Source organism: Macrosteles quadrilineatus, unplaced genomic scaffold, assembly GCF_028750875.1.
Source record: "Macrosteles quadrilineatus isolate MER2022 unplaced genomic scaffold, UCM_ALF_1.0 Scaffold_5__1_contigs__length_97177068, whole genome shotgun sequence".
Classification (NCBI taxonomy): domain Eukaryota; kingdom Metazoa; phylum Arthropoda; class Insecta; order Hemiptera; family Cicadellidae; genus Macrosteles; species Macrosteles quadrilineatus.
In genome coordinates this window covers 45,245,742-45,269,145 of record NW_026542598.1, presented here as the reverse complement: position 1 = coordinate 45,269,145, position 23,404 = coordinate 45,245,742, and the positions used below count along the sequence as shown (strand labels likewise).

The 23,404-nt window shown below is 36.4% G+C and overlaps 1 protein-coding gene across 2 annotated transcripts in view; it reads right to left on the bottom strand.

The window, feature by feature from the left end:
- Positions 1-612: 612 nt before the first annotated feature.
- The window catches only part of LOC128995102 (failed axon connections-like), a 65,496-nt gene continuing 42,704 nt past the window's right edge, over positions 613-23,404 (bottom strand). The window contains exons 2-7 of one of the 2 annotated variants that reach the window (XM_054420001.1): positions 5,738-5,940; positions 4,678-4,825; positions 3,800-3,937; positions 2,513-2,643; positions 2,005-2,164; positions 613-1,702 (exon numbers count right to left, since the gene is read on the bottom strand). In XM_054420001.1, the coding sequence (XP_054275976.1) occupies positions 1,610-1,702; positions 2,005-2,164; positions 2,513-2,643; positions 3,800-3,937; positions 4,678-4,825; positions 5,738-5,940 (873 nt within the window). In that variant the 3' untranslated portion in view covers positions 613-1,609. The remainder of the gene's footprint in view (positions 1,703-2,004; positions 2,165-2,512; positions 2,644-3,799; positions 3,938-4,677; positions 4,826-5,737; positions 5,941-23,404) is intronic. The other variant, XM_054420002.1, reaches the window with a different exon arrangement.

Genomic DNA, 23,404 nt, shown 5'->3' with positions numbered 1-23,404 from the left:
ATCCAAAAGTTTGCTATTGAATTGCAGTAATTCGACAACTTAAATGTTTCTTTAAAACTTTCTCTTAAATCCACTAAATGGTACAGTAACTCTAATCCACTAATTTTAATGGTCTCTCGAGTCTTGATGATATAGCTTGCCAGTTGCCTGTTTAAGCCAGATTATCGAGATTCGACTGTATCGTAAGGCTTTAATAATTAGTTGCCAAGTAAGTATAAAACCTGAATAAAGGATACTCCATATCAGTGAAACCTTTATTAGCTACAGTAAAACCTCATAAAAGCTACGCGCGCACTAGAGCGGCACGGCACAGACATACAGGACATCCGCAATCTAGGACAGTCTGCGAGCTAAAACTGTGAGTCCGAGTTCGACGGAGACCATGAGACCAGTGGAGAATGGCAGAAGTCCCATGCCGTGACGAAGAAATTGCCCATTGTTTAGTTTCGTTACTTATTATATTTTAGCAATATTTGGCATGTAATGAAGTGATTCACCATTGGCCCTACACCATTAGTTTTGACATAAGTTTGAATTGATCATTTTTCAGTTTTTTACTAAGAATGAGAGATGAGAACAAAATAAAAACAGGATAAAAAAAAAAACACCAACTGACAGCCTTACTTAAAGATCTTCCTTTATTAGGTGTTTGTACGGCTCCTTTCAAAGCATAATAGAAGCCATATAGTTACAATAATATCAAAGATACTATGAAATAGACTTATATAATAATAAACATATCTCGAGTATTCTAAATTAAGGTAATTTGAACAAAATTACAGTCATATTTTAAAACAATTGCATACAAGGAATGGTTGATATGGTTTGTGTTAAAATGCCATCCAATTAGAAGAAATTTTGCCAGCGCAACTAAACAATAAATACACGTCTCAGTCTGTTTCGGGACAGGGTACACAGAACCTTTCGATACACACTTAACCGAAATGGATAAAACTGTAGATGTAGGTACACATACAACTAGCTAAGCTAACCTACTCAAACAAGCTTGTCATGGAAACAGAACTTTTATATACTATATAAACATCTGAACGCTCCGAGAGCAGCTTAAACAATTAGAAGGGAAGAAAGTATGTATAAAAGAAAGCAGGAGACCGGAGAATGAGTCCGATCGGTCCCGACACCACCTACCTGTGAGCAGACCGTTTCGCTTTGAGCTTACCGTTTAGATATAAAACATCTTACCGTCTACATTTACTACTAAACTCGGTTTCCTAGTGGTCAGCTCCCTGGAAACCGGTTTAACATGTATAAATTCCTGAATCTGATACTGCGTTAAATAATAATAATTTGTATGTACAAATAGGTACAAAAAATGACCGCGTTCGGGAGTTGGCCAATAGAAAAGCAGTTACTATAGTTAAAAACGATACATAGAAAATACATTAATCCGATGGAATGAAGTTAAATTAACGGATATTTTAAGTTACAGTTGGTGGAATAAAAAAGATCTTCTCTCTTTAAATACACACTAACATAACGGTCACAACAAGTCCTATATATTAAATGCATAATAGAAAAAATAAAAATGACCTTAAAAAGCTATACACTAATTGTTCGTGGGTGGGTCGGGGATTTCTGGGCTCTTGGTTCACTTGTCTTCTTTCTCCTTTTTTATCTCTTTGTCCTTGTTCTCGTCTGTTTCTTTGTCCTTTTCATTTTCCTTTTCAATCTCCTTCTCAGACTGAAAACAGAGTAAAACATTATTTTAGGTAGACATGATACATTTAATTGACATTTAACATTCTAAGGTTTAAACTAAACCTTGATAAGTAAATGTTTATTTTTAGATCCAGGACCTTAAGACACATTACTTCTCAACAAAAAATTGCTTTGATTACAAATTCTGTGAATGAGAAATGATATTCTAATTTTTTGTTAAGTGTGCAAGTGTGCAGTTGTTTCATGTGCCTTCTCAACACAAATACTGTTAAGACTATGATATTAAGACTGCAGCGTAGGTGCTACACAAGCCAGTTTTCTCACCTTCTCATTTTCCTTGTCCTTATCATCTCCATCTTTCTCCGCCTTCTTCTCTTCATCCTTTCCCTTGTCCTTTTCCTTATCCTTCTCCTCTGGGGGAGGTTTGGGCAGGTGAGAGTTTAGGTCCAGCGTGGTGCAGATATCCTCCCAGTCGGGGAAGCACCTACAAAACAAATGATTGAGATTCATGTTGTGTAACATAAAAAAGTAGAAATACAAAAACAGGTTGAACCTTGCATCATTTTAGATAATTTAACTTATAGAGCTGTAAGACTCATCAAGCCATTTTTACACAAAGCCAGTTGTGTAACTTTTCTCAACAAAAGACATTAAAAATGAGTAAGTTATCATCCAACCCTTTACAATTAGTTGATAACATAACCAATAATAATTGAGTAATTTCTTCTTCATGCCATTAAACAGTATCCGAACAAAGGATTAAATTAGATTTGTAAGACTCCGACACACCAGGGAGTACGCCTGTTAAGTGACAGTTGAAGTGTCTACTCACTTGTCCTTCATCCTGTTGACCAGTCCCACCAGGTTGGCGCAGGACTCCTGCATGTAGTCTTGGAGAGGGAATGACACTTCCTTGTCAACGAAGTAGATCTGCGCCAGGTTAGCGAACGCAACTACGTCCAGCTGTGAACAAAGACTATGAGTGAAAACTTCATCTTCACACAACAATATAAGATGCTTTGACAGTGTATTACGCCTCAAGGTTGGGAAGTAGGCTTGAAAGTTTAGACTTCATGGGAGTACGGTACTATTAAAACCTTCCTGAGCAAGACTGAATTTTAATTTTTCTTTATAAAGGCGACTTTTGAAAAAATCTTTCCAATCCTTCTTGTAAAAATGTAATGTGCTTAACCATCAACAGTTACTAAAACAAACAAAAAACACCCACAAAACTTGCCATAGAGATTTTGACAAAGATAACAACAAATAAATCAAAATATATTATTTATATAAATACTAAAATAAAAAATTTGATTAATCACTACACGTTTATTAATTAATTTATTTCCTAATTATTACCCCTTGATTCAAAATAGTTTGTAACTAATTAATAATATAAAACCCATCCAATGTCTACGTGAAAACATAATCTTAGGGCTACATTGAAACCAACAACGTTTTGGGCTACGAGCAGTGTTGAGCCTGTAATGAGTCAAGTTTGAGACTAATGTAATTTAAGACTAACATTAGCCACAGTGTGTACACCTCTAGAGATGAGTTATGACTCATAACTCACAACTCGTGAGACAATTGTGTCTGATGGCAGTGATAAATGGCATAGGTAATCAACAGTGGACACAATGGTACAGTCTCAATTATCCAGACACAATAATTATTATCAACCTAATAAATTTCAAGTTGCAGTACATTGAAAACTCCTAGAAAACCCTGAATGAACTGTGAATAAGTTATACTAAATCCTATTAAGACCCTTATGAGACTGAGTTAGGTTGGATGACATAAAAGTTTGGATAACTAAACATGTACAATTCTGAAGACAAATGTGTTATTTGGAGTACACAGTAAAATGATTTTAAAATCTTAGCTGTATAGATACTTCATTATGCAATGGTTTCTTATCAATATACTGTGCTCTAGTAACGATGAAAGTAAACAAGTGATTGCGTACTCATTATACCTGCACCAATCAACTGTACTGTTACTCTGAGCGGCGGAAAATCCAGGGCAGGCTAAAACTATATAGGCCTATTTTAATTTAACTAATTTTTTACACACACAATCAAATTTTACCCTAGATAAACCCTACATAAATACATACCGTTGTTGGTTCATCCCCGAAGAAGAAAGGTTTGTCTGCTAATAGATCTGAGAGAACTTTGAGATCTTGCTTTCCAAATTCTACAATTTCTTCTGGTTTGTGCACACCGATGCCTTGCGCTTTGACTTTTTTCAGTCCCTGAAATCCAGATAATGGTTAGTTTTTACGAAACACTTTACTAAAATACTTATTTTCTACATTTGAAAAAGTAAAAGAGAAACTAATTAAGAGCTCAAATGATTCCACAGACAACAAAACTGAACTGTTTCAAACTGCAAACTTAATTTAAACTTAGCATAAATTCAACTCATACAGGACTATTGACTGCATATTAAGTTAGTGCAGATTTTCAATTAACATTTGCAGATTACTGAGATATTTCATTGAAATGATAACAACAAAAACACACATAGCAAATTAAAATACAACTGTAATACACTACAGAGAAGTAATACACAGAGGATACAAGCTTATGGGACAACCTTGCGCTTTTAGCCCTGGTATAGTGGGTCAGCAAGTACTTGTACCGAGCAAGGAAGAGCCTGAACTGCCAAATGGCGATGGACATAGCACTTTTGTACAGCAGTTGTTGCGCACAGGGTCTTCCCCTACAATGCTCGTATTATGTGATGGTGAGGGAGGAAAGGAGAACGGAAGGGGATGACGAATAGAATTTGCTCTACACACCAGCGACTGGTGCTAGACACCACCATTGAATGTATCCTCTGTATTTTACTACTCTGTGACTACACTACAATCTACGGCACAGCATTTCAGTCTACAATTCTAACACAACAACCAGAAAAGATCAAGAAAAAAAAGGTTGGCAAAGCGTTAAAATTATAAAGCGAAATAAGGAGGAAAAATAACATACGTACATCATCGCATACCTTTCTGCCGTAACTGAATTTGAAAAAGAAATTTAAGATTCCATTTGGTATCCTGGTGCCAAGGGCGTGCTGCAAGTTGACTTTGTATCCCTTGATGATGTTGTCTGCTTGCTTTGTCCTCCACCACATCACGACCCTGCGACAAAAACAGCTGTAATGGTGGCCGAGCTTGGCTACAATATACTCATCTAGCTAATAGACTGTAGTATACAACAATGCTTTGTTAAATATTTCTTTTTCTTTCAACTTACTTGAATTACATTTTAATTATTCTTTTGCCTAGAATAAGTAAAGGTTATATTCCTGCATGAAGGTACTAAAATTGTTGCAAGAATTTATCAGCTCATCTTAGCGAAAATAGTCGTTTTCTTTCTATCACAACATATGATTTTGCCTTTCCTACATCAATTTTCCTTTCCCAAACAATCCTTTTCCTTACCCAAACAAAATCTTACAGTCCAGGTCAACAAGAGCGCTACTGTATGTATTCTTTTATTACATAAATTATCTGACAGCTTACTACTAAACAAACTGTAAAAGTATAATATAAACACTTGAAAGAGAATCATTAGGCAATGGAATAATGCTCGATTAATAAAAAAACCCAAGAAGCTTTGAGTGATTATTAGCATTGTGATAAAAAGTGTCATTCACTACTCGCCACTAATGTTCCATGCTAGACTTTGCCTCTCTTTAAAACCATTATTCTTGCCCCGATATGTTTCACTTTCAGGACTAGCAGTGAAATATACTATTTATTCCTAATTATCAGTTATAACATCTTGGCAATCTTTTGCTATGGTATAGTCGACACGTTGTATTTCTTGAATTAAAATAAATGAATCACTAAAATATATCAATGATAAATATTGAATTTTACAAAATCAGATGAATGTATTGTATAAAGGATTACAAAGAGATGGTTAGGAAGAAGTTTGATTGCTTTGAATGGTATTTTTTTTTTAGAAAAGTCAATGCTAGCTCCCAAATTGATTTCTATTGCTGTTTTGGATAACGCTGGGGCCGAGTTTCACTGTGTATAGCTCACCAGAACAAGTGGTTTTCAATCATGGAGATCATTGCGTGTGAGATGTTCTTCTGGTTGTTGTCCAGAGTGATGTCCAGGTCCTTGGTGAACTGTTGACTCAACTCCTTGATGATCACACTGCTGTCAGCAATCTCCTCTCCGTTGATCTCCACGAACGGCAGCTGTCCTTTCTTTGAGCGGTATTTCATCTTGTGGTCTACATTCTGCAAAACACAAAATAAACCGTCTTAGTGATGTCATTCGATGAATGTCTTAACAATTTGACATTCAACACTGGATAAATTGAAAATTTGCTATCTTTAATTTGTATGAACTTGGTGTTCTGATACATTGGTAAGAAGATTTCTTGAAGTCCAAAAGTTGATAAAAATGACACTTAAGGTTTATTTAATAAATTTTCTGGATGAAATCTTCTTAGAGCATTAAAATAAATAAGCGTAACAGAAAATTTTGATTTTCCTTGATGACCCAATATTTTAATTACTCTTTAATTTCCTGGTCCACGCATTGATGTATACAGTAATAGCCTACTGTTAAACATCCTTGTTGTATCAGGTAATTTAATCGGATTGAGTTAAAGCTCAAGTTAAGTCAAAACTATTTTTAAAAACAGGTTATAATTAGTAATTTTAGCAGGACTTAACATACAATTTTATAAAACAGAGTAATCTTCAATGCCATGGTGGAAGGAAAAAACATAGGTGTGATATTCCCGTCATATCCTTGCGTCACTCGTATTGCAAACAAAAGATCACCTGATTGTAACTGTCAAATTAGTACATGTATTTGTTTTGATTTGGTTGTTATTGTTTTATAATGTGTTTTTATAAAAAAACAATAACAATCAAATCAAAACAAATACATACTAGTTTGACAGTTGCAATCAGATGATCTTTTGTTTGCAATCCGGGGAATATCACACCTATTTTTTTTCCTTCCACCATGCTTCAATGCACAAAACAATTAGTAAATTATACATTTTTTAACTGATAAAATGTTAAAAAGTTTTTTACTTGGTTCAAAGTGTTGTTGTATCCAAAATATAAAGCCTACCAAATGGAAAATTTTATGTTGCATTCGACACAAAGAAAATTTGAAATAGGTCAGTTTACAGCAAGTAAGCCCTAAATAAAATCCCTGTAAGATAAACTAATTAAAGGGACTCAACAAACTAGTCCAGGGAGCAACTAAGGGATAATTAATTACATCATTTGGCAGAGTCCACTAGTTGCAACTTGTTATCTAACTTCATAGACAAATCCTAACTGGTAATTTGTCATCGCCCAACCAAACATTCTACTGTTTGACCTAGTGACATTTATGCCTTTACGAGATTAATACAGATTAACATTTTTCACCCAATTACCTAAACTGTATTTATTAGAGCTTGACGAATTTGATTTTGCAAATGCAACTAGTGATATGCATGCAAATCGGTAATAATGCTTGTTCAGTCCATCATGTCTATATAGTCTAACTAGGCCTAGTTATATACATCAATGGCTCGGTCTAGTCTATGCACAACCACGGTTAATTAACCATTGAGATCCATTTTCTACGATATTTTAAATTTTAATTTGTTATTACATTTACAAATTTTTCACGCCTTCCTATTCTTTATCTACCCATCCTTGAACACATTTTTCACAGAGAATACTGACAATGCTTTTACTAGGGAAACAAATGATAGCAGATTAAGTAAATTCATAAACTGATTGAATTGATTAATTTTAGTTTAATATGTAAAAACTGATGAACATATTTTAATATAATTTGGCAAATTTATTTATTTGGTCCTACAATATAATCATTTTAATAAAAATAACAGCGAACCTAAGTACTCCTTAAATTTAATGTCATTTAAATAGGGGAATAAACGACATTATATGGAGATATTTTCGTAACAATAAAACCAGATAAAATTAAAATTCGCAGGTTTGCTTTGGCAGAGGTTATTCTTATAAGGCAAATCCGAAGAACATATCACCACAAGATGGCTAGCAGTACATTTGTTTGCATCTGCCTACAGATGTACAACTACAGCTCATTGCACGGGTCGGGGCGTGCTGCCGTGCGGCGTGTACAGTATTGATCTGTCTGTAGACTGTAGACCGGCGAGCGAGACTACATTGTTGCTGCACGCAGCCAGGACCACACTACTGCACTACATTGGCTGTTGTCACGATACCACCACACGACCATTCCACTAATTGAAATACCTTTCCATTTCAACACTTGGTCGACAATAAATCTGCAGCTTTTTTATGTGTGAAAAAATTACAAAAAACGATTATCAAGGCGGTTGTAGGTTGCCCCTCTAGGGGTTTAGATTACTAAATTTCGATAGTCCCGTTTTTCAATCGCATTTAGTTAACTGTTTTGTTGGTCATTGAAGTGAAAAATGAATTTACGAGTACATTATAAATAATTCTTAAGTTAAATTAAATTCAATACGGTATATTTTCTTTTTGTATAAAATATTGAAGAAGAAAATGTATATCTGGAAAGTATAATAGGCCTAGGCTATATATTATAAAAAAAAACTTCACAATCTACATTTATTTAGGCACCTCGAAGTTGAAAACCAATAGCGAGCTACCCAACGAATGAGATAAATATTTATATTAGATTTCGAGAAAATTCGTATACAAATCCAACATGTGAATTTTGGTATTTCTGCCCCAAAAATAACGTGTACATCGTCCAGAATAATTGCCTTAAAAATACACTCGGTCAAATGTCAACTCTTCAACAAAACATCCGTCATTTAACCCTCTTTCCCACCAATGCAAAGCTAATTCATAGACCACCATAAGTATACAATTACGCCCACTTGCTTCAATTGGGGGCTGAATAGAAAATATCAAATGTAACCCTGACGGTACAGTGCTGGGAAGGTCAATTGCCTGCCCGCAGCTCCAAATTGGGACCATTATTGGGGGGGAGGGGGTTACTGGATACCGAAACCCCTCCAGGGGATGACCTAGTCACTTCCGACACCTACAGTACCTACCCCGGTATCCGCTTGCATAAGTCAATAGCTTCGCTTCCTGGAGACAACTAATAGTCTCCACTATCTGGAGAAACGATTTATAAGCTTCATGTAGATAACACTGGGTTGTAACAAATTGCAAGAGTGCATAATCGTCAACATTGACAAAATGTAGTACAATTCATTTACAAGAATCAGAATACAATGTTGAGTCTTCAAACATTCATTTCTGTACATACGAGTGTTTGCAGAACTGAGGTAATGACGAATGACATTGACAAATTACCGAGCAACGACAATCGTCAGTCACAAAACCTCACCTTTGCAACGGTTATTTACTCATTACTTTCACTCGACTATCCAACAACTGCATTACATACACTCCCACAACCCTAAATACGTTTCATACACGTGATTTACAAAGAAAAACCACGCTGAATATCCCTAACCTACAATTTGAATGAATCTGGCGAACAAAAATAGGGAAATAAGAACTAACAACAAAATGAATAAAATGGAGATTCAATAGGGGAGTAGGCAGTGTTCTTTACAAATTCGCAATTCAATAAATTAATATACTGGTGATTAACATGAGAGAAAGACTAAATGGTTTCTCGAATCTTAAGTTAAAGATGGAATAAGCTGGACAATTTCTCGAACCAATAATTTAATAACTTCCTACGCAAGATTGACTTTTAGGTACACTTCCACTCGGGAGTTGCAGCATCTCTAACTCAATGGTTAGCTGAATAGTGCTCGCCTGACAGTCAAAAGGTCACAGGTTCCATCCTGAAAATAGTCAGTAGCTTTTTAATGGTTCAAAACTGGACCCAGCTGTCCCTGATCAGTATTGGGCTTTAAATAAATAAAGCTACAAAGATCTCACTCAATTCTACAATACAACCATCCTTCACTCACATTTGTGTTAAAATACGCACCAAGGTGGCGTCCCCATCTCAATTAATTGATTATTGACGCAATAATCCAAGTTAATATAATTAATCACTCGGAGAAGCGCATAAGGGATAGCCGTCCGCATGATCCGAAGATTAAATATTCCAAATTTGTAACAACTTGCAAGTTCCACAATCTAAGATTATTTTTAGCCTCTTGGAGACTTCTGCAAGAGCTATATCTGTGTGTATGTACTATGTACATTACACCCTAGGCACAGCTGCTGCACCCTCAGCTGTCTGCCATCTGTTCCCCCTTCTCCATCCCCTCCACCCAGGACACGTCACCGAACACCCAATTATTCTATTGTCCTGCACCACTCTTCTGGTTGCCTTATCACACCATTAGTGCAACACGCACTGCCTCCGTTACTTACCTAATGAATGCTCTACATTTTGATTCAGTTAGCTGTTTTAAACACTATTTAGTAAGTGGATTCCTTTCTGAGTAAATTTGCTAATAATTATAGACATTTATCTTGTATCAAAGTAGTGCTTTCCGCATTTGCGTCCCGAATCAAACGTCTCCTATCAACTCCACTCGTTTAAAAATATTCGCAGAAAAAAATGCCTGTTGTATTTTATAGTCGAATTGAAAAAAATACGAAACTAAACATCTGTAATATGACTTCCTGTAAAAAATCCCGTTGGCTTGGTAAATAATCATACCAATGAATATTCTATTTAAAAAAAAAAAATAATATTTAAAACTCAACCCTAAAAATTGAAACGTTCATAAACAATTTCCTAAGCGTTTCACGATACCCTATCGTAGACTACCCCCCACCCTCCCCCCCCCCTAATTAAACCACCAGCAACCTTCAAAACTACGGTACAATTTTTTTAAGTAGTTGAACGACTAATAAAGTATCTACACATGTAAATACCAGTTACGCACTTGGGCGGCGGACCGAAAACTACAAGATGATCAAAGAACTGTATAATTGCGCTAAACGGGCGCAAAAAAGTGATTTGCACACGCCCAGGAGGTCTAGAGTCCCACATTCGCGTAAACACTATAAAAACGCACACATGCCTTAGTTACTCCTTATGGCGAGCAGCTCCAGATAAATCCGTTCCTTGGACAAATATAGCCGCAACATATGTGTACCAGAGACAAAAACTCGCGCTGTCATGAGAAAATCTGGCGCTGCAGCTATCATCGGGAGTCCCCTTTTGGGATATTTGTAGCTGCAAAAACGCAGACTGGTAAATATTTGCCTGACCCAACCCACGTCGTGTATCTTCCCCGGGACTGTATCATTAGTTATGGGGGAGTCACTGCAGAAAGGCTACTTGCAGCTAATGTTGATATAGCAACTCTGAGTGATACCTTTAGTCATGTTCGTTCTGTACAAATTCCGTATAAGTAATCAACTAATTTAGTAAGTACAGGTAAGCCGTGTACATACTATATGCACATGAATGTGCAAAATTCAGCATACTTTGTAGGTAATGACTACCTTTCAACAATTTGTAGATAGCAGTATAAGGAAGCTCTTTTTGCATTGCTTACTATCAGCTGTTTTTTTTTTCTTCTGCATGCCATTTTTCATGACGTAGGACACTTCGTTATTTCACAAGAGTCAAAACATAATTCACTGTAAAAAAACACACTTTTGGAAAACTTAATAAGCATGAAATTACTTATAAGTATATTTTATGCGAAATAAGGAATTTTACTAAATATAATAAATGGAAACTTGTAGTACATACGCGGAGACAGAAATAAGAATAGTTCCAGTACAAAATGCACCAGAAAATCTAGGTACGCTGAAGCGTTAAAACGTGCAAGATCACAGCCAGACAGGATAACCGATAGGTTTAATGAGAAGCTCGATCGGCGAAATTACAAACATAATGGCGTCATTACACTCGACAAGTAATGAAATAATCGCTCAACTCGACCGTGCATTTGCATTTCCATGAATATCTAATACTCTGAGATGAAACCGCTTTGTCAAACGAATCGCAATTCTCTTCCAGATCATTCGGCGAACCGTGGCTTACTTCTAAAATAAAATGTCATTCAAAAGCCGTTGAACATGTCAGAGTAATTAACCAGAATCAATGACATTTTGTAAAAAAAATAATAATTCTACAACCTCAAAATAAAACTTGATCCGCTACGATTTTTTTTAAAGTTATCTATTTTCTTTTCTTAATTTTGGAATGGTTTTTTTATTGTGTTTGTATAAAAAAAAATAACTTCTTGATCAGCATTGTACGTGTTATTAAATTTACGGAAAGTAAATAAAAGAAACGTCTTATAACACTTAAAACATATATTTACGCTTTTACGCTGTTACTCACAAGACGGTAAATATACAAAACAGATGGTAAGTGGTGATCGATTACGATGACCAATCATCATCAGACCCAATGATGATTGAAGTGTCCGATCACCACTTACCATCTGTTTTGTATGTTTACCGTCTTGTGAGTAACAGTATAAGCGTAAATATATGTTTTAAGTGTTACAATACGTTTCTTTTATTTACTTTCCGTAAAAAAATGTTATGTTTATTTTACAAAGTTAGCAATTTTATCGTTATTTAAATTTTATTACATTTTCCGCCATTTGTAAATTACAGAAGGAAAACAATCGTCTTGGCCTTAATAACCAAATCTTAATAAGGCGTCGTCTACTCAAATTTCATTTAAAAAAAAATAGAATACAATATAACATGTTTATGAAATTAAAAATACGTCGAGGTCAAAGGTTCTGTATAATTATCTTAGACACTTCCTAAGCGTTGTAAATAGCATTCAAATTGAATTTCACCCCTACAGTGTCACACAATCGATAGAGAGCTGCGAGAATGATTCATGCTGAAGCAATGGGCGGAAAGTGCAGAGGCTTTCATTATTTAGTTACATGCGACACAAATATTTCCAAGTTACAGTACATGCAATCCAATCACACTAATGTTATTGCTCCACGCCATTAACTGTGTCTGCAGATTGCTACTATAATTCTACCATTAGTGCATTACCGAACGGTTTTTTAGTTGAGTTTACATGTTTAACACTCACAAGATCCCGTCTAGTTTATTATCACATAAATTACTATCCATTGTGCAATTCTAATATTTCTGTAAATAACAAGAAGAGATCCACCAATATCACCCCAATGCGTGTCACATGACTATTTGGAAAATATTGATTTTTACCATATCAAAATTAAATCTGGATTATGCATACTGTAATTTAAAGACGACCAAATACTATTGAAATAAAACACTTGTAAATAAACAATTGCTTATAAATTGAATTAATGATCACTAAATTGTGGCATCGACATTTGGAAGCAAATAAAGATGAGTTTAGAAAGGAGTGGAATGGGTTTTGCAGACAGAGCTACTGTATTTCTCAAAAGCCCAATGATGAAGGACAACTATGTCCAGTTTCGAACCACCAAAAATTTACAAACATTTCTCAGGATTGGACCAGCGGCCATAAAAGCTAGTAGTATTCGTAGTGATCTCTAGTGATATTCTTTTTATCCATACCCCTTGATAATATTGCCTACAAATAATAACTCCGGTAGGGGTCTAGTTTTAACATCCTTGAAATTCGTCCATAGGCTCCACTGTCATAATGAAAACTCTTGTTGAATACATTGTACCACTACCAAAAACATCGTTCCAATCTTAAGCCAACATTCAGTTACATTTGTTCAACATTCAACACATGTACACATCCTGATCATAATCCATCGCCAGCGTCCCAATGACAAGGGGTTGATCGTAGTAGTGTGTAATTGTTCCCCACAACTGGGGTTCACATGATGGATGACACACACACACAATCATTACTCTGCTACAGACTTTATTGCTCGCACGTTTTATCACAGTGACAGATATATCCGTTGTTTAATACCAACATCCCCCTCCCCCACCCCCCACTATCTCCATCTCTCTCACACTAATGAAGACGTCAGTCCCTCTGGACCCCAGTGTTTGTGTTTTGCGCCATTCGTCACAACACCACAATCGCAGTGTTGTTCTCTTTCATCGCATTTAAAGTGCGCGACTTTTACTGGGGTCGCTGCGGAATGAAAGCCGAGTTTAAATGCCAACTTTTTCATTTGGGGAGTAAAATAAGATTCGATGGATTAATTATTCGTTTGACCTTAAGTGATGATTAAACAATGGTCAATAGAGCACAATTCAGTTTGGTAATTGTAATCCAAGCTTTCTTTTTGTTGTGTTTTGTATCTATTGAGGAGAAAATTTAAAGTCCGAAACACCATTAAAGTTATCAACTAAACAGTGAAAAAAAAAAACAGATACTGTTAAAAAAATATTGCAAAAACGCAACTACAACGATTGACTTTCTTCACATAAAAGGACGCCCTGCGGCAGCTTTACAGTAAAATGTCATCAGAAAAAAGCTTTGTGCTTTCGAATAAGCCATGGTTTCACTTAGGATTGTGCCCAACGCGGGTTTATTACTGTGTGTGCGTGTGTCTGTAACTACCAATTAGAAACCGGAGCGTATCCGTGTCGTGCCGCTATGCTAGGACGGCGCATCCGTCCCTGCTATGTAGCCCTACCGTCCCATCAGTGGCGGCATTATGTGTTAATCACACGCTTACCACGGTAATTGTTGGCTATTGAATTTGAGAAAGGACTATTAAACTGTAGTCAACCTTACAAGTTAACACTAAATTGTTTTAAAATATGTAATTCGTGTTAAATTACAGGTTACCTATGTCTGTTGTCATTTATTGCATAGTGATTTTCAATAATGGATGTTGTGTGTGTTAATAAGCTAAAATGCTTGGTTTAACATTGTTTGTTGATATTTCACATTTAGTTAATTTCTTTGTATTTTTTATATCTTCTGCATGGTTATTTTGTCATACTGATCTGTACATTATCCATTACTAGATTCCCAATAATTATGTGCATGTAATTGTGTTGCATTTCTGATGTTTTACTAAACACTATTCCAGATATATCTTCCATTTGAAATTAAGGTTGCCGTATGATAAAACAAAAACATTTCTTTAACTGCAAGATGCCGTTTATACTTTAAAGATGGGACAGTATTTCGAGATTTGATCTAACTGCAATTTAAGCATACACAGGTTTTTAATAGCATAATTGGAAATAGTGTATCTACAGATCTTGCTACTGTTTTGTAACCGAAATTACATACATTAAACACAGTAATTCTGACAAATATAGAATAAGTCAGCAATATAGATTTTTTGTATACGAACGATTTAAAATACACAAAATTCAATGATATTAGGCCTACAATGAAAAAATCACCTTTTCCAATATCGGCAAAAACAACAGCGATACAAGAAAAGTGGAAACAACGTGACCGGTCCATTGTTTCCAGTTGTTTGGTCATTTGTCAGGAGCAGCCGAGCGGCGTCGGATAAATAAATGTAGAGAGAAGCTCTATAGCAACACACACTTCCCACCTCACGTCTACTGGACTACAGGCGGCTTCTCGTTTGTGGTCGATATCTTTGGAAATTGAACACTCCGTCAAACTGCACGCGTAAGGCATCACAGGGTGAAAGCCGAGATTGTGCATTCCTTCTTAAAATCTGCGTATTTTATCAGGACAACATTATTGTTTTACGTCTGACTGAATATTTGTCATTTACTCTATGAACTTGTTTGCAGAATACCTGAGATTTATGTGGTTTAATATTGTCATATACAAAAATAATTAAATATTGTGTATGCATTCACATTTTCCAGTTCAAACTCTGGTGGTCTAGGTTCTATTTAACGTCAATCTTTGTAAGATAGCATCATTTTTACTGGTGACGCGTTAATTATGTACAGTAGTTTAAGAACAAAAACCTAACACAAATACCCAAAACATAAAAATCAGGTTGTGACACCAGTAGAAAATAACATCTCTAGTGTGGCATTAATAAGTCGGCCTATCTGTAACTTACATTACCGTATGCAAAAGTAGTGGCATTAAACAAAGCAGTAAACAATTCCACAGTAACGACTGTATAAAACCAAATAATATCACAATATATTTCCCGAAATATTTATACTTATGAACAGTCAAAATGAAATCAAACCTATTGGTTTCATATATTTATTCTAGCAATTATTTATTACACCAATCTCCTACAGGGTGGCAGAAAAGACACTATTCTCCACCCCCTCTGGCCCTGAACAACACTAACAGACCACTACACTTCATCTCGAGGGGAGGGCTGGAACTGCACTCACGGTCAGTCCCTGGTCCTAATCCAACTACTGAACTGCACTCACGGTCACTTTGAGCCTTTCTGGGGGTACCGGAACTGCACTCACGGTCAGTTTTTAATTAGCCTATATCACATTGTGCAACACCATGATTGAATTGATTAAAACTTATTAAATTAGTTAAAATATATTGAAAAGTTTTGATTAAATTAATCTAAACGTCAAAAAATAAACTTACTACTGACATTGTAAAAAATACACATATATATGTGCACAGAAAATTCTAGCATAGTATTTACGATAACATGATAGGCTATATTCTTATTATAACGAAGCTTCTTTTGTAAAGGTTTCTTGTTGGGTTAGGTTAGGTTAGGTTAGGTTAGATTAGGTTAGGTTAGGTTAGGTTAGGTTAGGTTAAAAACGTGTATTAAATAAAGCATTGGATAAAGTAAGACAGAGGACGGAATAAACAGATGACTAAGGGGCTAGCGAAGCGTTCAGCCGTGAAAGACCGATTTTTGACCGTGAGTGCAGTTCCATATGGCTTAGGCGGGCGACCCTTCCAACCCTTGTAAATTCCTTTGACCGTGAGTGCAGTTCGTTGTCAGTTTTTGTCCTTTTCTTAATACCTACTTAAATCACCAGCCACAATATCAGGCTTAATATCTTCAATCAGTTTACAATATGAACTACCAACAATGTAATCAAATTAGCTTCAATCAGCTGACAATATGAGCTACGAAAACCATACGGTGTTTTGATAATGACCTTATAAAATTACGCACAGACTTTTCAGCCACCCTGTATTTAGGCATTCAACTGCAGCTTAATCCCTTTGTTCAAAATTAACAGTTTAAATTATTTTGCTAATAAAGCTCATGTTCTTTTCATTCAATTTATTTTGAAACCAATTAACCAGCTGATCGATGTTAATATTAAATTATAATGAATCATTGCTATATGGATACTAAATTTGCATTCAGCTTACTAAAAGATACTATAATAAGAAAACTATTAAACATTTCTCCCAGGGGGGGTTTCTCAGGTCATCAGCTTCACCAGTCTACACCTCTCCCAGGGGGGCTTCTCAGGCCTAGGCCGGTCTCGACCATCTAATGATTCAGTTGTAGGTGGTTTATCTACCGGCTCATCAGTTTCGGATGCCTTAGTGAGCGGAGTTTCATCCACTGGCTGTTTTTCAACCAATACTTCTTCTTTTTTTGGATTGACCGTCATATTGTGGTGAATCAGTTTTGGTTTGATCTTGAATTGCCGATAGTACTTCATCATTCTTGATATCTTTTTCAATCTGAACTGCTGCAGAGGTTTCTTCTCCTTGGACAAGTACTTCGTTAATGTTAGGCTGTTCTTGTTCCAGTTTTTACCATTTTCAGACTGTACTTCTACCTTATCAACCACTTCAACCTGCTCCACTGTTGGCTGTTCACTTGGTAAATCTTCAACTATCACTTCATTTGGTAACACGTTAGCATTTGATTCCACATTCAATTCTAGTGTCTCATTGGACAGACCCTCAGTTTTCTCATTTAAAGATTCCTTGACATGAGACATACTATCCTCTGTTCCGATTTCCTTTTCATAGATCTTTTCCATGTCATTAACCGTATTTTGTTGGACAGATTGCTCGGTGTAGACATCAGGACTAGTTGTATTTTCTGTGTGTTGTTGATCACCTTCAATTGCTGAATCTGTTTCGTTGACTAATCGCCCAGATTTACCAACCTCTGGCCCATCAGACAGAATATTGCTACTAGCATCTGATATTGTTGATGGAGGTTCTATATCATCAACCTTGGCATCCACTTTTAAAGTATCTAATTTCATTTCACTTGCACTTTCCGTTGACTCTTTAGCAGGTTTTTCCAACAACGGGTCATCTTTTGGAGTATTTTTATGAGAATCTTGTACATCGTCTGGTTTTAGGTGTATAGATCCATTATCAACAATATCTTTGAATGTGGGTGTGTCTGATGAAATTTTAGTTAATGTGTCCATAGTTTCTCCCTCATGCTGGAGGGCCTCTTCCAGTTTATTTTCAACATAGTTAAATCTCTTCAATGGAACGGAACGACTTTCTGGTAACCATGGTTTGTCTTCTTTCCATAACAAACCAGTTTGCCAACAACCATCTTCTGTTTGTGAACAGGTATTTTCCAATATTTTTTCTGCTCTAACTTCTTCATCACTTTTATTGGATTCCTTAATCGGACAGTCGATAAAATCCCTCTCAAAACTTTCTTTAACTAGTGAGTTAAGCTCCAACATATCTGAATTTGTTTCATGTTTAAACATAACAAAGTCGTTGTCTATACGAGTTTGATAGTTTACATTTCCAGTAGGACCATTTATTGTCCAACCTAGTTTCGACTTCAAAGCAATCGGTGCATTTGTAGGTCCAATGATTACTTTCAGAGGCACTGTCAAATGTACATGTTCATGTCCAATCAGTAGTCGTGGACGACCACGCTGAAACACTTCTTCAGGTATTTCCTGTAAATAAGACCATTTATTTTTCATTTGTTCTGAATTCATAGACTGTATTGGTAACTGCAAGGCTGTCAAAGTCTTCACGTTGTTTAGAGTCAAGTGTTCACCTGTATCTCCTATAACTGTCAGTGTTACAGTCTGAGATTCTTTTTCTGTATAAACAGATCCATCTGTCCAGGAGAAAGATACAGGTTTAGTAGGTCCATCAATTTCAAGTTCTTCAACCAATCCCTTTTCGATGACAGAAATAGTTGAACCGTCATCAATTAAAGCAAATGTTTCAATTTGCTTGCCATTTTTTCCTACCAATGTTACTGAGAGAACCCTCAACAACACTCTTGCAACAGGTTCTTCTTGAAACCCCATATGTTCACTGTGAATTTCCAATTTAGGTGTCTCTTTATTAGCACCTTCTTCTTTTGAGGTCACGTGTAACAGTTTATTATGGAAATAGGTGCAGCCATTAACTCCACAAGCAAGTTTGTTACGACAAGTCATCGCTCGGTGTTTAGTCTTCAAGCAATTGAAACACAGACTGTTACTCTTGACTGTCTCCCATCTTTTATTTACATCGTACTTTAGGAATTGCTTGCATTCTGTCAATGTATGGTCTTGTTTTTTACAGCAAACACATATACGTTTTTTAAACTTCTTGTCACCTTCATGTTGTACTAATACAAAGTTCTTGGAGTTTGATTCATTTCTTGATGACATGTTTTTAAAGTTTCCACTAGTAGATGTACTGGGAGTACATATAATTGCTGCATCCGCCACAGAAGAGAGCCACGTCGAAAAGCTGTCGAGGCCAATTGGTTGTTTCAATTGAGACTGTGGTGAAGTGACAAACATTCCCCAGTTGAGCTTCATGTTGGTGGACAGTTTTTCTGTGAGCTCTTCCATAAGTTGTGGGTTAAACAAGTAGTGGTCCTGCTTCAAGGATTTTACCGTAACTACTAAGTTCCTTACCATGTCACTAAAAGCAACCAAAGTGTCAGGCTTGTAGTCCTTAGTTGGTGGTCGACCTTTCACGCTTGCTATGAGATTTTTAATAATTATATCTGGTCTTCCAAAACGCCGTTCCAACAAATTAACAATTTCTGGTACGTTCTCAGGATATATCAACAGTGCTGATATCATTTCTTTAGCTTTTCCAGTAATACACTTCTGAAGTCTTTGAAGATTCTCCAAATCAGTGTAGTCATTAATTTCAGTAGATCGCCTGTATTCAGCTATCCAAGCGGGCCATTGGTCTAGATCTCCGCTGAAATTAGGTAGAGCTGACAATATTCTCGCCGGCATCTTCTCTCTAAATATCATTTTATCAGGTTGACAATCTCGAGGGAAACACGAAACATCTCGAGGAATTCTCCTTCCTTCGCTGAAAGCTACAGTCCTTGCTTCTCGAGGATTTTCACAGTTTTCTTCTCGAGGCTGGAAACTAGACTGTACTTCGTGATGCGGCAAGGATACCTCCTGCTGTACACTCTTCATAATATTTACTGGAACATTAGTACAAGGCTTCAAAACGTTATTTTTATTAATGTCTTCAGCTTGATCCTTTGTCTGCATCCACTTTTCAACAGCTTCCTTTGTGGGCAACGGTCGTGGAAGAGAAAAAATTGAAGTCCTAGATGATCTGCTACTGACTCTTGACGATTCCCTGCTAAGCGATGACAGTCTGTCTTCAAGTAGCTTCTTCTTCATTTCTATTTCCTTCCGCTTGGCTTCTTCCTCCACTCGGGCAAGTCTTTCATCAGCTGCTGCTATTTTTACTGCTGCCTCTGCCTCTGCTTCAGCTGCTGCTATTTTTACTGCTGCCTCTGCCTCTGCTTTCTCCGCCGCCGCCTTTGCTTTAGCACATGATACAACAAGGGACGTTTCTTCTTCCTGTATCTTAATCAATTCGTCCATAACCTCTAAAACACTTTCATTCCTACTCCTACTTGAGCTAGTTTTATGAGATCTTACCGACAAAGGAATATGCTTATCACTTACTGCCTCATTATTTTTACCATCAAAATCCTGAGATTTTATAGCAGACTTCTTGACTTTGGACCTTGTAAATGCTCCAGTAGTCGACATTTAGTTGATTCGCAAAAGTTTCGGCACCAATGTTCAAAATTAACAGTTTAAATTATTTTGCTAATAAAGCTCATGTTCTTTTCATTCAATTTATTTTGAAACCAATTAACCAGCTGATCGATGTTAATATTAAATTATAATGAATCATTGCTATATGGATACTAAATTTGCATTCAGCTTACTAAAAGATACTATAATAAGAAAACTATTAAACACCCTTAAACAAAACAAGAAAAGGCGCCAGGACGTGATAAACAGTGATTACACCACAAAACAATCTACGTCGAGGTTAACGTTACAGAAACCAAGTGATTTCCACTGTTGACGACCAACAGCCTAACAGCATCAACTGATCACCTCGTAACTACGCGGATGTCCCAGGGGTCGACTCCTTGGCGCCACCAACCATCCCTCTCACACTCACTAGATAGTCTACTTATCTGTTTAAACATTTACACACCCTCCCGCAGGAAATTCACCAACTATTTCTTTTCCCCGTAGATAACGCCTAGCTTCTACATACGTGGAGTGTAATTATTGGAGGTTCTTATTTTAATTTGCGAATACAGTTTTTTGTTTGACCTAAGGTAAAAAACTAATCAAAATATTTGCTCCATTTACGATTTGTCAACACTTTAAAATGGAAGATTAAGCTATAATTTAAAGGATTTGGTACTTTTGTCAGATTCGCTGGCGCGGCAAGATTAATTTGCTTTAATTATATTTTACGCTTATGTGTATTACTTCACAGTTATTTGAACCTGAGGAAAAACTATTTAATAACAAAAATAAACCGCGACCCACCCCTTTGTCAATTATTAAGCTTTATAGTTAACGCTAATAGGTATATCAAGACAAAGATAGAAGAACTAATTTCTCCTCTCACACTCATAAGCTTTAAAGTACCCGGTCCACAAACAAAATAAAATCTAAATAAATCTTGTTTAAGTATTTATTTGTAAAAAACGTAAATTTCGTCTCACTAAAATTCTAAGAAGAAGGGAAGGAAATAAAAGTAGGAGGATTGAATGTAGAAGAGCCAGGAATACACAAAACGGTGACCAACGTGACGTTGCTAACAAGTAGCGGAGTCTGCAGTGAAACTGAACTTACGTCGAACCCAACATACAGCCAAAGTAAACTGTATCTCTGGGTAAAATAACAAATAATTCGGACTGACGCAACTATACTTACATGCGGATACTATCGTAGTACATACAGTGATAATGTTTGTGTCAATGGACAATAGAAAATAGTTACAATGTCGAGAAGATAAAAGTACAAGAAGATACAAGATTGAATATATTATTATATAATTGATTAAAAATGTGTTGTTTGTTTTGCTAACAAAAAAAAAAGAAAAGTTTAACAATAGTATTAGTTTTTGGGAACAAAATAAAAGTTCTGAACACAAAACCAAACTGACACGCCCTTCTGAATTGCATTGTGTATTGTTTAGACAGGTGATCATCACTCAAACTGAACTTGGTTAAATAAAATGGTGGACTTAATTTTTTTCAGTTACCTATACGATTATATATAATTGAAGACAAAATCCATTGTAAAGATTGCAAAATACACAGAATTACAATTTCACATCCACCCAACACTATTGTGTCCACGTCGTTCAAAAAGGTATGTAAAAAATGGGGAATCCAAACACTGAACAATTTAATGAAACGTAACGGACGATCGACATTATCCAAAGAAAGATTGATTAGCGGACGTAGCAGGAATGTGGCCGGAGTATAATACGGCGTAATCTGCAATCTGAGCCACCGAGAATGCGGCGACAAAAACACGCGCATACGCACACGTCGCTCGTCCAAACACCGCGGTCGCCTCCACGACCAGTGACCCTAGCACAGCTACATCGCCACAGTAATCGGTGGGGCAACATACATGTGTCAGTATAGTATAATCGATCAGTACCGTTCAAAATTTCAAAATTTTCCGAGGCCCTCAGACCTACCCCTGGCTGAGGGGTTTCCATACCCAGATCCCCTGGAAGGTGCCACCCAAACTTCTCTGGATCCGCCCTTGAATTGGGCGGGCATTAATTGCGCCAACTGACCTTCCTAAATTACGCCAACTACTTCAGGGAGCCACCCAATACGTTCATTAACTACACCAAGTGGCGACCCTCTTTGAGTGTCTAATTGAGTAGGTTAGGTTTGGTTTCGATATATTAGGTTAGGTTAGGTTAGATTAGGTTAGGATGAGTTAGGATGACATGCAAATAAGGACATTCCTTCTGCCGGCAACTCACCCTTAGTGCTTAGGAGGTGCAACCAAGGAAAATTGTTTGGGACCCTTTAAGGGCTTGGCGCAATTAAGGAACCCTTTGGCGCAATTATATAATGCACGACCCCTGATATGTGACAATCAGTTTTACTTTGTCAACCAGTTTTCGTATACGCCATAAATCTGTAACTTGCATCAGCGTACTCTGTCAATCAACTTTATCCATTTTTATTTCAAACTAGCGACAACTTAAACATGGAAAGTCAAAGGTAAAACGTGACAGTATTGTTACCAGTCCAATATTCATTACAGTTAATCTTCATTCAGAAATACAGTTGCAATCATTACGGTAGAGATACAGTTGTGACTCGGACAATAGTGTAATTACTCTATTGTCCGTGGTTAACATTTACAGTATTTTCCCCTTCTAATCCACCTAGGTTATTAAACCTATTAATCTAACCTATTAAACATCTTCATCTAGGTATGTGAATCAATTAGTTTTAATTACTAGTCAATTTATATGCAATTTGTAGCGATGAGAAGGTAACTTATCAACAGCTCCAAGATTCAACTCTGCAACGATCTCACTGCAGTAACCCCGGTTAGCAACAAGATTATAACAGTTTGGTTGTACATTTTCCTGAAAATAATTACTGAACAGAGTAAATTTTGTCTGATCAAGTGGCGG